At 59.0% G+C, this 16,879-nt stretch overlaps 6 protein-coding genes across 6 annotated transcripts; 4 read left to right on the top strand and 2 right to left on the bottom strand.

The window, feature by feature from the left end:
• Nucleotides 1–137: 137 nt before the first annotated feature.
• On the bottom strand, nucleotides 138–631 carry DL89DRAFT_270736 (uncharacterized protein). Its single transcript, XM_040888809.1, has 2 exons — nucleotides 513–631; nucleotides 138–433 (listed from the first exon to the last, which is right to left on the bottom strand). Exons 1-2 carry the CDS (start codon nucleotides 604–606, stop codon nucleotides 210–212), a joined length of 318 nt encoding a protein of 105 aa, XP_040739794.1. The 5' UTR covers nucleotides 607–631; the 3' UTR covers nucleotides 138–209.
• A 344-nt stretch (nucleotides 632–975) lies between these two features.
• DL89DRAFT_98156 (uncharacterized protein) lies at nucleotides 976–2,038 on the top strand. The gene has a single exon (XM_040892311.1). It carries the CDS (start codon nucleotides 1,073–1,075, stop codon nucleotides 1,790–1,792), a length of 720 nt encoding a protein of 239 aa, XP_040739793.1. The 5' UTR covers nucleotides 976–1,072; the 3' UTR covers nucleotides 1,793–2,038.
• On the top strand, nucleotides 1,617–3,260 carry DL89DRAFT_98416 (uncharacterized protein). The gene has a single exon (XM_040892312.1). The coding sequence runs from the start codon at nucleotides 1,884–1,886 to the stop codon at nucleotides 3,108–3,110; it is 1,227 nt and encodes a 408-aa protein (XP_040739792.1). The 5' UTR covers nucleotides 1,617–1,883; the 3' UTR covers nucleotides 3,111–3,260.
• A 6,579-nt stretch (nucleotides 3,261–9,839) lies between these two features.
• On the bottom strand, nucleotides 9,840–10,862 carry DL89DRAFT_296013 (uncharacterized protein; the record flags this gene model as incomplete). The annotated part of the gene is made up of 1 exon (XM_040890704.1): nucleotides 9,840–10,862. The coding sequence occupies one exon, from the start codon at nucleotides 10,860–10,862 to the stop codon at nucleotides 9,840–9,842; it is 1,023 nt and encodes a 340-aa protein (XP_040739791.1).
• A 1,357-nt stretch (nucleotides 10,863–12,219) lies between these two features.
• DL89DRAFT_260849 (uncharacterized protein) lies at nucleotides 12,220–13,691 on the top strand (the record flags this gene model as incomplete). The annotated part of the gene is made up of 3 exons (XM_040885822.1): nucleotides 12,220–12,588; nucleotides 12,627–13,515; nucleotides 13,549–13,691. The coding sequence occupies 3 exons, from the start codon at nucleotides 12,220–12,222 to the stop codon at nucleotides 13,689–13,691; spliced, it is 1,401 nt and encodes a 466-aa protein (XP_040739790.1).
• Nucleotides 13,692–14,799: 1,108 nt separating this feature from the next.
• Nucleotides 14,800–16,503, top strand: DL89DRAFT_286859 (uncharacterized protein; the record flags this gene model as incomplete). The annotated part of the gene is made up of 3 exons (XM_040889893.1): nucleotides 14,800–15,459; nucleotides 15,491–15,997; nucleotides 16,068–16,503. The coding sequence occupies exons 1-3, from the start codon at nucleotides 14,825–14,827 to the stop codon at nucleotides 16,501–16,503; spliced, it is 1,578 nt and encodes a 525-aa protein (XP_040739789.1). The 5' UTR covers nucleotides 14,800–14,824.
• Between the last annotated feature and the right edge of the window lie 376 nt (nucleotides 16,504–16,879).

The following is a 16,879-nucleotide window of genomic DNA, read 5'->3' as shown; positions in this document are numbered from 1 at the left end:
TTGAATTTACCGTCTCACCAGCTGTATTCCCAGAGTCGACGCATGAAGGGACCACCATAAGCACAATTGCCTGTGTACAACACTCCTACAGACTGATACCCTGCTTGACACATCCAAGAGCTCTTCTGCCCCTCCACCATACTCGTCTATTCATACCATAACGCAATTGAATACAAGGATAAAATGAGTATACCAAAGGACACCGATCCTTATAGTTCTAAATTTCTGCTATTCGCGGAGAACTCGCTACATTCGTTCTTATAGTTGTCTTCAGTAGCGAGCAGGGGCTGTGTGTGCTCCATGAGCGCATCAAAGGTGCACATGGTGCTGCCCATCATGGCGTTATGCTTTCTGGGATTCTTGTACGTCTGCACATGCAGTATGCAACCATTGCGCTCGATATGCAATGTAGTTTCTGCCTCCTCCGCAATCCCTGGGCAGCAGTGAAGGCCAGTATTGATGCGAATGGCATCTGCTCTTTGCTCTGCCTGCCCATGGTGGTAGAGGGCTACGCTTGTGGCTTTGAGGTAGGTCATAGATTGATCTGATTGATGCACATAAATCCCTGATTAGGATTCTGACGACATACAACCTTTTGCAGGGCATCAAGGAATCTCTCACTCCATTTATCGTACAGAATATATTCCTTTTGAAATGATGGACGATTCAAATGTAGACAAGACCCTGCTGCATGTGGCTACGGCACACGGCCTCGACGAGCTCAGTACGGCGGTCAGCCAAAGCGCGCTAAGCCCAATAGCTCTCCTGTCAGCGGTGCCTGAGACCACTAGCGCCAGCGACCTGGCAAGCGTTCTGCGGACAGGCAACAGAGGACGACACAACGGAGATCTTGGGAACCGAGCAGTGGGCAGCATCATGCGTGGCCCGTGCTGAATCAATTGACCTATGCACGGGCCGACTGGACTGGGCAGTGAGCTGGCTCGAGGCGGCACTCAGCCTGACAACCGGTGCGCAACAGGTCGTTGAGCGTGCACTGGCCAATGCTCGGATTCTCGATGCTGTGATTGCGCTCGGCGGGGATGATACCAAGGAGCTGAGCGATGTCAATAGAATGAGCGATCTGGAGCTCGTGCAGTGGACGGTGGAGCTGGCCGAGGCGGATCTGGTAATGATTGAGGTGCTAGATATTGTGTGCGCTGAAGCCAATGTGCGGGACGCCTGGAATACGTGGTGGGCAAAGCGTGTGGATGTAGCTGGAGCGCCGTTCGTGCAGCTCGTTTTCGGGCGCTACACGGAGCTGTTTGACAGCAATGTCGTCCTGGCGGCCATGTATGCAATTGGTGGAGGATGCAGCAGTCTCGATGGCGCGCGGGTTATTTTGCCACATCTAGCTAAAGCACTGGGCGTGGAGGAGGCAAGCCAGAGCGTGCACTTTGCGACAGATGTGCTTCAAAAGTTTGCAGATGCCAGTGCACATATTCTGATAGACGAGCTACAGGGTCTGTCGGAGGGCCAGGTCTGTGGGGTTGTTGGTGCAGGACTAGCTCAGATCAGGGCTCTGGAACTGCTGGCATTGTTTGGGCTGGTGACTGATCTGCCTGCGATCGTGGCATGCCAGGGCAGGGTTGAGGACCAGCGGCGGGTGCTGATCCGGCTACTTGCCTCGGCCCAGCGTTCAGCTATCACCGAGAGCGTGTCGCTGTGGGAGACGGTCCTGTCCCTGCACTCCCTGGATCTGTTCAGCTGTCTGTCTGTGGACGATCTGAAGCAAGAGTATCTGCGATCGTTGCTGAATAACGAAGAATTCGATCCAGGCGCGCGATCTTATTAACGCTCCTCCGCAGTTTATCGACGAAGCGGTTGTCCGGGACATCGTGTGCCAGTGCGTCAGCGAGCTGTTTGACAATGCCGAGTCTGGCAACATGGACGGGGGACTGATGAGGGCAGCCCAGCAGTGCCTCGATGTCTTACCTGCACGGTGGCAGGACGATCCGGCTGTGCAGCACGAGCGGCAGCTGATTGATGCTGCGCACCTTACATGGACACTGCAGCAGTCAGGGTCGTCGATTTTCAACCGCGGGCGCGGCGCTGACTCTGGTGTGCTGCCTATTGAAATCCGGCTCGCAGCAGATCTATATGAGCTCATCAAATGCATACTGGACCGGCAGCCGCAGGGATACAAGAAGCCGAGGATTGTGAAGGAGATTGCCAACAAGCTGCGTGGAGTCAACGAATCAAAGGGGCTGCGCAACTTGGGCGTCGGCTCCGTCTCGGATGCCTTTGTCACGGGCCTGCTGTTGGATGCTGCGACAGCGCAGCGGGATTACTCTGCCGCATACGAGTTTGCGCGGCAGCTGGGCAATGCGCGCACAGTCTTGGACCAGGCGCTGAAGGCTGTTGAGGCGTACCGCTCAGCGCAGCTTTTGCATGAGGCCAGGGTGGGGATTGAGCGGCCGGTTGAAGTGCGGGCGGTGGAGCAGGCATGGACCGCTTGTGTGCGCCTGGCTGATGCCTGGGGTGATAGCAGCGGTGTCGGCGAAAAGCGGCTGGAGGTGATTTCGTTGGCACTTAGCTTGTGCCCAACTGGCAAGATCCCGGAGCTGCTGAAGCTGTGGAACCAGGTCCAGACCGATGTGCTGGACAGCAGGGCCGATGTGCTGCTGCCATGGGTAGAGTCTGCCTCAGCTGAGGCCAGCATCTTGGATGTCATGGTTGGCAGCCAGCACGAAGTTGCTGAGGATCAAGGGCAGCGGTCCGTGGCTGGCGAGTCGGTTGACTTTGAGAGCATGCGCACATTCGATCCAGCGATTATCAAGAGCAGCTTGCGCCAGGCGTCCGATTCTCATACACGGTGTGGCCTGCTGATGGAGTGGCTCGAGTTCGCCATGACCACGGCCAAGGAGCCAAAGACCGACAAGGCAGCTGCCTACAAGGCACGGGTCGAAGCAGAGATTGTCCAGAAGCACACCGCCAAGGCATGCAAGGTTCTTGCAGACAAGGTGGTTTTGCAGCTCGACCAGACAAACTACTTTGCGATGGAGACATTTTATGCTTTTCTTGCCAGGTGCCTTGAGCGCAACGGGGATTCCGAGGGTGCCGAGCAGGCGGGGGTGCGCTCTGAACTGGCAAGAGGTATCAGAAGGTGTTGAAGCGCTTGATTCGCTAGAGTTCAGCATGCTTATCGGTTTGGTTACTGGGCCTCGCATCGAGCTGGGTGATGCGCTCAATGTGCATTCGGTCTCGGGTATTGCTGGTCTGGTGCCGCTTTTTGTTCAGCTGCAACACCTGCCGGCTGTTGACGTTGAGCGCGAGACAGAGGCTGTTGCATGGGACCCTAGCGAGATGACGAGTCTGCTATATCTACATGTTCTGGACGCCATCCTGGACCAGATCACCCGGTCCTCCAGCCCCGGCTTGCTCACGGCTCAGTTTGTAGCACTACTGGCCGACTACCTGCCGCAGATGCAGCCCAAAGACATTTCTGGGCTGGTGGACCGTTTGGTATTTGAACATTCTGTGGCCAGCAGGATCGAGATTGCCAGCCGGCTAGAGGCGGTGCATCTGTGTGCCGAGCAGGCTGGCGGCGTGGCAGACGTGGGGCTGTCGTTGGTCGAATTCATTGGGACGCTGTCCGATATCCGGGATCCATTCACATTTGGCAGCATGCCCGACGACTGGGTTGGCAAGTTTGACGCTCTGGAGATCGACAAAGGCGATGCCACGATGCTTGGCAGCAAATGCGTCGACACTCTGGTCGGGATGATTGGGCAGCATGTTCCAGCGTACTTTGTCTGCCAGGCATATTTGCTGGTTGTTGGCGTGGTGCACAGGTGGTCTGCAGAGGAGGCAGTCCCTGAACTGGCTGACATTTACGTGCGCGCCCTCGACAACGCAGTTGATCTGGCTGGCCAGCTGGCCGGCGAGCGGGTGCAGTCGATTGCCGAGCCACCCTTGGAGCTGTGCACCTTCAACTATGGCGATGACTCGCTGGGCAGCGTACTCCAGCAGTTCAAGCAAGAGTTTGGCATGCAGCTTGCCGACGCCATACACGGGCGGCGGAGCGGCAGTGCGCTGAGCAGCTCGACCAGACTGGTTCTGCTGGAGATCTACAGGAGGCACTACCCGGAGTCGCCGCGGGCATCGATGCTGTCGATTGATCGGTCAGCCGCAGCCGGCCGCCAGAGCGTGGATATCAGCGATGCCGATCTGCTGCAGTTCCAGCTGCTGGCTGACAAATACTGGGCTCGTGATTTCAAAAACGACGAGGGCAGGAGGCTGGACGAGCGGTGCGCAATTTGGAAGCAGCTGCTGGGGCAGAGCACTACCGATGAGCAGATTGACACTCTGGCTGGTCTGCTGGCCCAGTGGCACTCGGCTGACCAGGAATCGGCAGATGTTGCCGCGTGTGCTGCGCAGTTGCTTGGCTGGGCCGTGCGCAGCAAAAAGCCACAGCGCGCTGTGGTTGCGGTTTTGGCGCATTCGGCCTGCTTTACAAGCCTGGCCGGCGACCAGGCGTTTGAGCAGCTGCTGGAGGAGGCGCAGCAGGACCCGATGCTGGCTGGGCCGCTGGCGCTGCTGGCACTGGCGTATCCCGACCAGGCATGGGCCGAGCGGTGCCTGGAGTCGGCCATTTACGTGATGATGATGGCTCCAGCCAGCGAGAGCGAGATTGAAGGCACTGAGGGCTCTAAGGAGCCCGGCAGCGACGATGGTGATGAGGAAGACGACGAAGATCCGTGGGGAATCGAGGATGTCGAAATTGGCGACGACGAGGAGGCGGGCGCAGAGAAGGACGAGGAGAAATCTGGGCCATCGCCTGCAGAGTTGTTTGCAGCAGCGCACGGCGATTCTGACCAGCCCTGCCCTGCATGTGGCGATCATGATCCGTGGCTTTGTGCCAGCCAGCCTTGCGAACCCGGCACTGCTGGATGCGCTGGAGAGCACGCTGATGTACCAGCGCAGGGCTGTCGCCTCGGACCCTGCCTGCCAGGCCCTGCTTGGTGCGCTGATCCAGACATCGCATCTCGCCGGGACCGCCCCCATCGACGAGCTGTTCCGGCGGACGGTGCACACCATGAGTGCAGTTGGCATGGAGGACCGTGCGTTGCTGTGGATATACGAGTACTTTGGCATCTCGCCTGTGCAGCGGTTTGCTGCCAGAGCAGGCACTGTCAAGCGCTGGCTCGGGCACCTGGACCGCGTGCTGCTGGGGGAGGAGTACGAGCGCAGGGACGAGGCACAGAAGGCGGGCGGTGGGCCGTTGGCTGTAGACGCCGAGGACGATGCTGGCTGGGGCGAGAGCGATGTGGATCTGGACGAGGAGATCGATATGCCGCCTGCTGCCAAGGAGCCCGAGCAGGCTGTGAGGCCGACTGCCAAGGAGCTTGGCGTGGAACCCAGTTGCTGCGGCAAAGGCAGAGGACGACGATGGACGATGACGACGAGGGTGGGTGGGGTGACGACGGCTCTGACATTGACCTGGACGCCGACCTGGAGCGCCTGTAGTTTTCCCCCGATCAATTAATGCACACGCATGGTTTTGAAACTATGCATTTCTCTCTTTCTGTTGAACTTTTGCGCTTTCATTTCCTTATACTTTCCCCCCTTCTTTTCGTCAGACTAACACAACATTGCAAATGGACACGTATTTGAGCAAATTGCGTGGCCTGGCGTCATCCGCGGCAAATGCAGTGCAGAGCAAAATCGGGCGCGACTACGATGTCAACCTCAGCACCTCACCGATAGGCGAGTCCGGGCTGTGGTCGCTGTTCCGGGCAACGCGCCGCAGCACCAACCAGCAGGTCACAGTGTGGGTGTTTGAGAAGCGGTTCTTTGAGCAAGGCATCAACCGGCAGCTGTTCACGCAGCGCGAGCAGAACCTGGTGCTGGGGCTGCTTAAAGGCGAGGCCAGCCAGCTGACGCGGCTCCGGCACCCATCAGTGCTGCAGGTGGTTGAGCCATTAGAGGAGACGCGCGGGTCATTGATGTTTGTGACGGAGCAGGTCATCGCCAGCCTGGACGATCTGGTGAATGCTGACAACAAATACCGCAGCGGGTCCGGGTGGGGCAGCAGCGGGCGGATGGTCGACGGCGAGCAGTTCGAGTTGGACGACCTGGAGATCCAGAAGGGCCTGCTGCAGGTGACCAAGGGGCTTGAGTTTCTGCACCAGGACGCCAAGATCGTGCATGGCAATCTGGTGCCAGCCAGCATTCTGATCAACGCCAAGGGCGACTGGAAGCTGGGCGGGTTTGGCTTTGCCAAGCACGTCAACTACACATCACAGCAGGAGGAGCGGGTCCAGTTCGAGCACGACTACCAGATGCCCAGCCATACGCAGCAGGACCTGGACTATCTGGCGCCCGAGTTTGTTTTGGAAGGGAAGCGCATGTTCGCTAACGACCTGTTCTCGCTTGCATGCCTGGCCACGGCTGTCTACTGCGAGGGCAGGTCGCTGCTGGACTGCCGCAATGACGTGGGTGCGTATAGGCGCGAGATCGGGCGGCTAACGCCCGACAAGTTTGCCAAGCTGCCGGACCATCTGGTCGCGTCTGTGCAATCGCTGCTGACGGCGAATCCGGCGCAGCGCCTGACGCTGCAGCAGTTCCAGGGCAGCAAGTACTTTGACAATGTGCTGGTGGCGACCATCCGGTACTTGGAGGCGATTGTCGAGCAGCCGCAGGAGCAGAAAATCGCCTTCATGAAGGGCCTGCCACGGGTGCTGGGCCAGTTTCCCGACCGTGTTCTGCGACGCAAAGTCCTGCCGGCGCTCATTGACCAGACCAACGACCACGGGCTGCTGCCGTTCACGCTGCCCAATGTTTTCAGGATCGTCGAGAAGCTGTCGGCGAGCGAGTTTGTCAGCCTGGCATTGCCGGGCCTCAAAGCCGACGTTTTCGATCCTGGATCCGCCGCAGACCAGCATGGTTTTGCTGGAGAACCTGGAGCTATTGCAAAAGAAGACTCCCGCAGCAGTGTTCAAGTCGGACGTCATGCCGTTGCTATACACTGCTCTGCTGAGCACAGTGCCGCAGGTGCAGGACAAGGCGCTGCAGGCGGTCCCGACGATTGCCGAATCGGTAGACTATGCCGACCTCAAAGACCAGGTGTTCCCGCGGGTCCAGCACCTGTACAGCAAGGCCAGCGTTCTGTCGCTAAAGATCCGGGCTCTGATCTGCCTGCATGGGATGCTGAAGGCGCTGGACAAGGGCACTATAGCCGACAAGCTCCTGCCCATGCTCAAGCGCACAAAGACGCGCGAGGCCGGCATGGTGATGACAATGCTGGTCATGTATGAGGAGATTGGCCTAAAGTACGTCGACAAGGACACTGTGGCAAAGGAGATCTTGCCGCAGCTCTGGGTGCAGGCCGTCGAGTCGCAGCTCAGGGTGGACCAGTTCGACAAGTTCATGGGGGTGGTCGCCAAGCTCACCGACAAGGTCAAGGAGGAGATGCGCAGGCAGCTGGCTGGGCTGCAGCGCATCGAGGAGCAGACGGCGAACATGAGCATCAGCGGGGATGGCGCCTGGCGAGTGGGGCGGGCCTGACGAGGACCTGGGGTCGAACGACGGCGGGTTCGCGGCGCTGGTCAACGGCGATTCGGGCGTAATGCAGAATCCGCTTGCCCAGACGCCCAAGGCATCGACGAAGCCGATGCAGAACCCGCTCGCGCCGTCCCCTGCCACATCCACCAGCGGAGACAACTCTGGCTGGGAGTGGGACTCGCCGACCTTTGCCTCGAACCCGCCGCTCTCGCCGACCGCAGCCAAAAAGTCGCTGGGCAAGACCGTACCAGTGGACAGCGATTTCCTCGGCTCTTCTCCCTCCGCAAGCCACGACGACTTTGGGTCGTTTGGGTCGTTTATTCCGCCGCCCAAGGGGTCTCTGTCGGCTGCATCGGGAGCCCAGATGGCAAAGAATGTGTCGTCGCGGCTTCGCACAACGCCAGCTTTTGGCCAGCACGGCAGGGAAGCTGGGCGCAACTAAAATATCGCCGGGCCTGGGCAGCGGATTCGGAGCCATTCCGCCGCCGCCGCCAGCGTCGTCGTCGGCAGCCAGGCTGCCTGTAGCCAAGCCGAACTACAATATCGGAAATTCGTTTGCTGGCATGCAGGCCAAGCCGATGCAGCTGAATTCGGTGCTGGTTCCGACTCCAAAGGGCACATCCGCCGGAGATCACCGCGGCTCGCAGTCGCATGCCGGCGGCAAGGCCTCTCACTTGGGACGACTTTGATCCGTTTGCATAATGTGTTATTGAAGGAGCTGCAGAGGCATGTGCACCAAGACATGGGGGGGGTTGAAAAGCTATAATACAATTGTTCGTTTCCGTTGCCTGGGATCGTCCCATGGCAAAAAAAAAGTCATAACAAGCCTGGTGTGTTCCGGGGGAGGGTGTGGGCAACTAATGCCAACCATGCTGCAGGAACATGCTCTGCCTACATAAAGCAGAAGCCCCTGTGTGCAGCCGACCACCAGGCCTTCCGTCTATCCCTCTGGGATCCCAGGCCACTCGTAAGAAGGGCACGTACGGCAAAAGCCTGGAGGGGAAGAGTCCAGCTCTCCTTTGAATCGTCATATGCTGGCCGTGGGGTTGTGTGCTGTTCAGACAAACAGATTCTGGACCCATTGTCTCGGATTCTTCAGCGGCCGCACGTCCTGCCAGCGACCCGCCCGCGGGACTCGACATGGCAGCCTTGATGCTCTGGCGCTGATCCACCGCTGCGGGCTTCTCAACAAACGACTCGTACGCCGTCGACCCATTGCTGATTGTGCGCGGCCGCCACAAGTGCTTTGCCTTCACCGAATCCGCTGCTACCGTGCGGTGCGACGCCGTCTCGTCCTCGAGGCTCTGCGTGTCCATCACATACTGCTCAGCCAGCGCCAGCGCCAGGCTCATGCGGTCGGCCGGCGGCAAAGGCGGCGTGTCTTTGTCGAACAGCCGCACCAGCCAGTGCCGGAACGAGAACGGCAGGCAGAGGCAGTTGGAGTAGTGGTCGTAGGCGTCCTTGGTCTGCTTCTGCCGGCGACGTCTAGAGAAAATCATGATAATAAATGCTAGAATGAAATAATAAGGTGTGGAAAATAAAGTTAGTGAAGAGGGGGATCGGAAGGGCTGGATATGGTGGTACTGCCAAGGGATATCTGCTGCCAGATTTATATTTAGCCTGCAAGCGACTGGCGGGCGGGTGCTGGAAATTTTTTTAGACAATTTGCCATTGCCCCTTTGGCTATTCCTGGCTCTTTTTTATCCGTGCCTTCTACGGCTGGGTGTTTGGCAAGACGGCCTGGGGGTGGGTTCCCAGTTACTGTCAAGCGCGAATGCTTGGGGTTTTCTTTTTTCTCCTGCTTACTGCGCAAAATGGATCGCGCGGAGCAAGCATGAGGATCTCGTGGAAATAAATATTGACTGGTAGTTACCTTAAACAACGGTTTCTTTTCGTCAGTGGAAATAGGCGGGTGTCGCGAGGAGGGGGAAGAGATGGGAGGATCTGGAATATCGCAGAAAGCGGTCCCACCAGAACAGCTGTCAGAGCTCTGAAGGCGTGGGACCGTTTGCGCACAATTGGGACCGCGTTTTTCGAAAAGCCACTGGGCAACCCAGCCTCCCTCCCCGCCGAACCACGCATTATTTTTCTCTGCACGTCCTTGTCCAGCTGCAAGAATCCAACGACGAAAAAGAAAATACAAATGAAGCGCTGAATAGCACCGTATATGAAGAGCCATTAGCGGCTGCAGGTCATGGTGGCCCGCCAGCTGAACAGGCGGAAGAGAATGTACGATGTTTTTTTTGGGTAGCCAGAATCTAGAAACACACGGAAAGGGAGAGAGGGCGAGGCTGCCGCGATATACAAAAGACGCCCGCCGCCCTTTGTAAAGTAGCTTAGTGAGTTGCGTGCCATCCGCCCAGAGCCAGAAACAGACCCAGCAGCGGCAGCGACAGGAGCGTCATCAGCGAATTGTACTTTCGCCATGTCCTCGCCACCTCCGAGTCCTGCTTCCTGGGCAGCACCACGCCGAGCCACCAGAACGGCAGAACCAGAAACCCGGCGACGAAAAGCATGGCGCCCAGGGGAATCTGCGCATCGGTCCGGATCTCGTACTTTGGCGCCGGGTAGCGCATGCGCGTGGGCACAAAGTGGCGCGCCTCGTTCGCGTCGTCCTCAAACTCCTCCTCGTCCATGATCCGCCGGTCCTCGGGGTCTGCCGACTCGCTCGCCGACGCGTTCTTTTCGCCCGCCGGCTGCCCCGGATAGTACCGGTAGTCGCTGAGCTGGCCCAGGCCGATCTCGCTGTCCTGATGGCTCGCCATGCTCTGGTGCTGCAGGCTGCCTGGCTGCGCCGGGCCCGCCCCGCTGTGCGGCTCCGGCATCGGGTATTTCTCCTGGTCGGTCTTCAGTGTCATGCGCGAGCGGTGCGAGCCCGGTGTGGCCGACCCGGCGGCCTCGGCGTCAATGACGTACTGGCGCGCCATGGCGTGCACCAGGTCGGCGTCTTCTATTTCGCGCTGCTGCTCGAGGCTGGGCTTTTTTCCAAAGTTCATTGCGGCAAGTTCGGTGCTCTGAATTGTTTCGCCGCTGTCCGGGTTGAAGGGCGGGGAGAGGCGCTCGGTCTGTGCGGTGTGGAATGAGGAGGTGGAGAACTGGGATTGCGCAGAGTAAAAGGCCGTGTATTTGGACGTGGTGGTGGTGCTGGTATTGTTTGAGGTGAGGCGAAAAAGTCTGTTGGACTGGAAAGAAGTGCGGTTCGAGGTGTCGGTCTCGCTTTGTTGTGGTTCTTGGTGCTGCTGCTGCTGCTGCTGCTGTTGTTGGGTGGCAACTGCTAAATTGGGATTGACCAGTGGTGGCGAGCGCGATGTTGCGCGGACCGAGCTCGCAGCACTGTGGCGATGAGGGTTGCCGAACATGGCCGATGCGGTATCTCAGATGGGTGGTTTTAAGGGCGTGCCTAGTAGCCTGAGCCAGGACAAGTAGAGCGGAGGAGCGACAAGAAAAGAAAGAAAAAAACCACTCTGGGCCTAAGCAGGTTCAGGGGCAGGGGAGAAAGAGTGGCCCCATCGGGCGGCTCGCAGCACCACCAAAATTATCCCTCCCACCTTCCCCAAAAAAAAAAAAAGAAAAAAGTAACACCTATCGATAGAGTGTGCGCTTTCTGGTTGCAGCAAGCACAGCAGCGCTTTCAGGAGGGGCTGCCCCGCTGCGCGAACCGGCTGTGTGCCTCCGACGGAGGTTGCGTACGGCCGACTGGTCCACCGTGAGATTTGAGGTCCAAGTCACTCGGCTGAAAATAGAAGTGCGCGCTTCCATTGGCCCAGCCGGTTTACAGCAAAAAGGCAAGAGTGCAGTGTATAACGCTTGCCCCGCCTTTTTTTTTTTTTGCTCTCTGCGCCTTTCTTCTGCTCACTATTTCATTTTTTGAATTCCATTCCGTGCGCAAACCCGCCAATTTGAGACCCGTGTTCTTGAGCCGTTCCCTGGTTCCTGATATCATATTTCTTGTCGATAATACATCTTTTCTTGCCTCGCCTCTACGCACGGCCGTCGCCTTCTGCTTTCTCTCTCCCTTTCTCCCTTTCCATATTCCTTGTATTCTAACTTATATATACCCTTGGAACAGCCCTCCGTTTCAAAAAGACAGCAGCCGAGCGTAAGCAGATCTCCTCCCCCACTCTTTGTCGCCTGTGTAGAATAACCCTGTTCTATTCCATCCCAGCCAACGCTATTGAAAAAGAGGTGAGTCTTATCGCTGTTTATTTCCCACCCGCCAAACAGGCCAAAAAGAGGCAGCCATATGATAATCCCTTGCGTTTTGTCGTATTTTGCACTGGAAGAGAGCGGTGCTGTAGAAGAGGTTGCTTCTACGCTAGCCATGCGGTTGTTTGCTGATGGCATTGGCTGCCACTACCATCTGCTACTCCCTAAAGGCTGAAAAATGCTGGGTCATTAAATTTCCGCTGTGGGCCATTGTTCGTGTGCTGTGATGGGCCTGCCCGATGGATGATGGCCCCTCTCTGGCCGTCGTCCTGCTGCTGCGCGCACTGCAGGTGTGCCCTTGTGAGGGATTCATACGACTCGCAGGTTCTCTCGCCCCTTTGTCGTTGCCTCTTTATCCGCTTGTTTTCCCTCCCTTTATTCATGCTCTGATATTTATCGCACATCTTTTATCTCCAGGTGGCAAATACTGACCTTTTTTATCCTTCTCCATTTTTGTATTCTTTGCAAACAGCAGCCCGGAAAAGCTAGAAAAGAAAAATACACACACAAATGTCCAGTCACGGCAGGATCGACGGACCCGATGAGGACGAGCACTACGAGGTGCCTGGGCATCCGAGTAAGGCGCAGAAGCGCACGCCGCAAACAGCCGAGCCGCCCGAGGCGACATCATCCAACTTCCGCACACGAGCCCGCGCGGGGTCAAAGTCGGCCGGCGTTCTGAGCACCGGGCGTGCATCGTTATCGTCGTCGCACATCATGCTGGTAGGCAACAGCACGCCAAACATGAACAGCTCGATATCTCTGCACGAGCAGGTGAGCCGGGCGAAGGAGCAGGCGAAGGAGATTCTGGCGGCGCTGAACGCCGAGAAGCTGCTGGAGCAGGACCTGTCAGTCTACCTGGACGACGTCGAGTCGTCAGTATATCGAGGGCGACTGTGCGGATGACGTTCCCCAAGCTGCGTGCAGCGTGGACGCGCGAGGAGGACCGGTTACTGACGCTGGGGGTTCGCGTGTACGGGCCCAACACCGAGTCGTGGCCGCGGATTGCAATGCTTGTGCCGGGGCGCACGAACAAGAGCTGCCGGAAGCGGTGGTTTCACTCGCTCGACCCGTCGCTGCACAAGGGCCCGTGGACGCCCGAGGAAGACAACTTGCTGCGCGAGCGGGTGTCGCAATTCCCCGCGCAGTGGTCGCGCGTAGCCGAGGGTATCCCGGGGCGCACCGACGACCAGTGCGCGAAGCGCTGGCGCGAGTCGCTGGACCCGGAGATTGATCGCGGCAAGTGGCGGCCAGAGGAGGACCGGCTGCTGCTGGAGAAGTTTGCAGAGTTCGGCACGCAGTGGCAGAAAATCGCTACGTTCTTCCAGGGACGGCCGGGGCTTGCACTGTCGCAACCGTTGGCGCAAAATCCAGCGCATCATCTCGCAGAAGGAGCGCAAGACTGGGCCCTATTCCCTGAGAACGACCTTAATCGCACGCTGGCTGCGGTCACGGAGTCGGTCAATAAGCGCAAGACCGCGCAGAGATCCCGTGGCTCCAATCACCCGTCGAGGAGCACGGGTTCTCCTGCTGTCTCGTCGTCGTCGGCAGCGACGGCAACGGCTGCACAGCTCGAGGCCTCGCAGGATGCATCGATGGAGGATCTGCCAGGAATTGGACCAGAGTCGCAGCAGCAGCAGCAGCAGCAGTTGGGCATTCAGACCGGCATATCTACATCAGTAACAGCGGGCAGTCTGCAGTCGCCTCAGACAGGAACCGCTGAAAGCATTGGTGCCCTGTATATGCCGTCGGAACAGCAGCCGCCGCAGTCTGCTGGCACACCCGCAACCACTCCGCATTTTGAAGGTAAGCTAATTTGTTGTTTGACAACGGCTGCAGTGCTACGAGCGAGTAGCAACGAAAACGGAGGAAGAAAATGGCCCCCGCATATGGTGCTATTGTTCAGGTGCATGCGCGACAACATCGTGTCTGCACGAAAAAAAAAACAGAAGACCTGGAAGAGAGCGGCGGACGGGGAATAAGGACTGGGTTGCCCAAGGGGACGCCCTCCCCTCCCCTTTATTTAGACGTCGATGACGGAAGCACCCTCGCACAAAAACAGGCTATTGTCTTGTTTTAATTTCATTCATACATGGGAGGAGGGACATGGCAGGGCATGCACCATGGGCATACGGCTGTAGTTTCCACAGACTGTGATTGGCTCAACGACATGGGAACAATGTAGGTCCGCTGCGCGCTTCGACGTCGTCGCAATTCGGGCAAGCCAATGCGGTATCAGGCGCAAAGCGCTCGGCCTCGGTGCTGTTTTCGCCCACGGACGAGCAGCGGACAGCGCTTGCGAAAGCTCGGGCTCAAGCTGTACGGGTGCGCGGCAGCCAGTGACTCGTGCCAGGCGTCGTTTGCAGACGCCATGAGCCTGAACTCGCACCTCAAGCTGGCGCACCCGGCCATCGCACGGCTTATTCCGTCGTTGCAGGGCGCCAGCGAGTGCAGCATTTCGGCGCTGATGGGTGGCAGCGGGTCACCGGTAACGGAGGCGCCCAGTCGCGCGCAGCCCAAGCCGTACCGGTGCGCGCGGTCCGGGTGCAACCACCAGTACAAGAACGTCAACGGGCTGGAGTACCACATCTTCCACTCGCGCAAGTCCAACGACCACCTGATGATTCCCGGCAGCGGGAGCGACGGCGGTGGACGGTCGGGCGACGGCGGGTCGAGCAGCGGGACTCCTGACAATGTGGCAGCAGCAGCTGACTACAGCCCCATTGTCGAGTCACTCAGCGCCTGCAGCAGGCGGTGCCGAGACAGTGGCAGCGCAAGTAGCGCGGCTCGATACTGGACCAGGTGGGGTCGCTGACAATGCCCGCGGGCGGGGCAGCGACTGGCGACGCGTCGATGCTGGTGGTGGCTGGCGGGCAACTGCAGTGTTCTGAGGTGGAGTGCCTTGCGAGCTTCGGCAGCGAGCTGGAGCTGCGGCAGCACATAGCAGCGCACCATCCGCGGCCCATCCGGCGCGCAACCAAGCCCTCGAACCGCATCAAGGGGGCGGCAGGCACCAGCCGGGCTACGGCAGCAGTGGACGCGGACAGGTGGGTTCTGGAACCAGTCGATCATGGGGGATGTGTTTGATAGCGCAGGCAACTCAGGCATCAGCCCGATGCCAACCATCCCCGAAGGCGACGTGTCGACGGCCGGCTCCATAGCAGCCATAGACTACAGCGAGAACAGCCAGCGCAACAGCGCATATGAGCCGGTGACACTGCCGCCGCACGCCAAGCCGCATCTTGTGTTCTCGATCCACCCACAGCAGCAGCCGCTCAATGCGTTTGCACCCGTCGGCTCGCCGTCGTTCATGTCAGCGCCAGCGCTGCTTTCGGAGACCGGTGGTGAGCCCGGCAACATCGGATCGTACTTCAACCTCGTTCTGAATAACCAGCAGCAGCCGCATACGCCCTTTTTGGCCACTTCGAGCCAGGCCGGGATGGTAGTTACGCAGCCGGCCGGCAACAGTGCAGGGACACCGGGTGCCAGCACTGCGATGGCGTCGCGGCTGATCCAAGACATGAATGCATCACTTGACATTCAGATGATGCACAGCATGCTGCAGCAGCAACAGCAACAGCAACAGCAGCAGCAGCAGCAGCAGCATCTGTTCAGCCACGGAAACCGCAGCCAGGGGAACCTAGGCAGCACGACACCGGGCGTCAGCCAGGACATAACCATGGAAGCTAGCGAAGACACCGGCACGCAACAGTACCCGCGCAGCCACCGTTCCGACTCCATCGACTTAACGTCATTGGCGACTGTGCCGCCGTCCCACTAGCATGGCCATGAACGGCAGTGCGGAGCCCGGCGCCGCAGCAGCGCAAGCCGCACAGGCAGCGCAGACGTCGTTTGCAGCGGCGACCGCGGCTATGATGAGCAAGCCCACACAGCCGCTCTCGCCATGGCTACAAGATCTCTCCGCGCTCGGGCTCCTGCCGCTTGCTACGCGCGACCCGCCTACCGAGTCTCAGCAGAATCGGCGGATCCCGCAGTTGGCGCTGTCGGCCCATGCTGGCGACCTGCAGTCACGGCGCGACTGGCAGATGCTGCAGCAGTATACGCCGCAGCCCCTGGACATGGGGCAGTTCCAGCCGCGCCCGCAGCTGGCGCAAATCCCCGTCGGCCCGTCCACGGTTGGCGCCGAGTACCGGCGGCGCTTCATGCCGCAATTCCCTCTGGTGACCACAGCCAGCATAGGTTCAGTGGTGCCACCAGGTTGCCGATTCACTGCAAATGAACCGGACCGCCAACAGCATCGTCAATTGCCCAGTGCCGCTGTGCGGCCGTGGGTTCTCTGACGCCAACGCCTTGAAGCACCACATGAGCTTTGACCATCCACACGACCTGCGTAATAGCAACCCAGGCAGTCCAGCCGACAAGCCCGTGCAGGCGGACCTGACGCCGCCGGTGTTTGCGTCGAACCACAGTTCATTTAACGGCAGCGCGATTTCGCAGCCGCAGACGACGCAGGTTCTTTCGGCCAGCACCCAGGACCGCAACAAGGCGCCGCACTGGGTGGATGCCAATGTGTGGAGCTCGTGGATTGCCGCAGCCAACGGCAATGGCGATGCGGCTACATTGGCGCAGGCTACGGCGATGGGCATTACGCCGGGCATTGGCGGCCCGCAGACGTTCCTGCCCCAGCAGCAGCAGCAGCAGCAGTTCAGCCAGCAGCGCAGCGAGAACGAGCTGCTGCAGATGTTCGATTCCGTGACTAGCGGCGGCGACCAGATGACGCTGGACCAGCAGCTGGCCATGATGGAGTCGGTGCTCAACACCAATGGCAAATAAACCCACCACTGTATGTGTAGTATCCTTTCTCTTGTCTGTGGGAGTAATACATTTTTGCAAGACGATTGCACGGGATGTAGTGTGGGGGAATAAGCTTATCGGGAGTTCGGGGGTTAGAAAAAGAAACAACTACTCTGCGTCCATGTTGATTGGGACTAGTCTCGGGGCTTGCACGCGACAGCGACGACATCTTGCGCGGCGGCAATAGCGGCGGCTGCAACTCCTGTGGTGGGCGATGCGGCAGTGGGCGCTCGCTACAGGCCCTGCCAAAATACGTGCTGCTCTGGGCACTACCCATGACCATCTTGATCCACTCGGCCAAACCCGACTGGGCCTGTCCCTGTCTGCGGATCGCGGTCTGCAGCGCATAGCAAGC

This window comes from Linderina pennispora, assembly GCF_002104995.1.
Source record: "Linderina pennispora strain ATCC 12442 chromosome Unknown DL89scaffold_23, whole genome shotgun sequence".
Classification (NCBI taxonomy): domain Eukaryota; kingdom Fungi; phylum Kickxellomycota; class Kickxellomycetes; order Kickxellales; family Kickxellaceae; genus Linderina; species Linderina pennispora.
The sequence above is the reverse complement of the archived record's forward strand: the minus strand, read 5'-3'. Positions and strand labels throughout refer to the sequence as shown.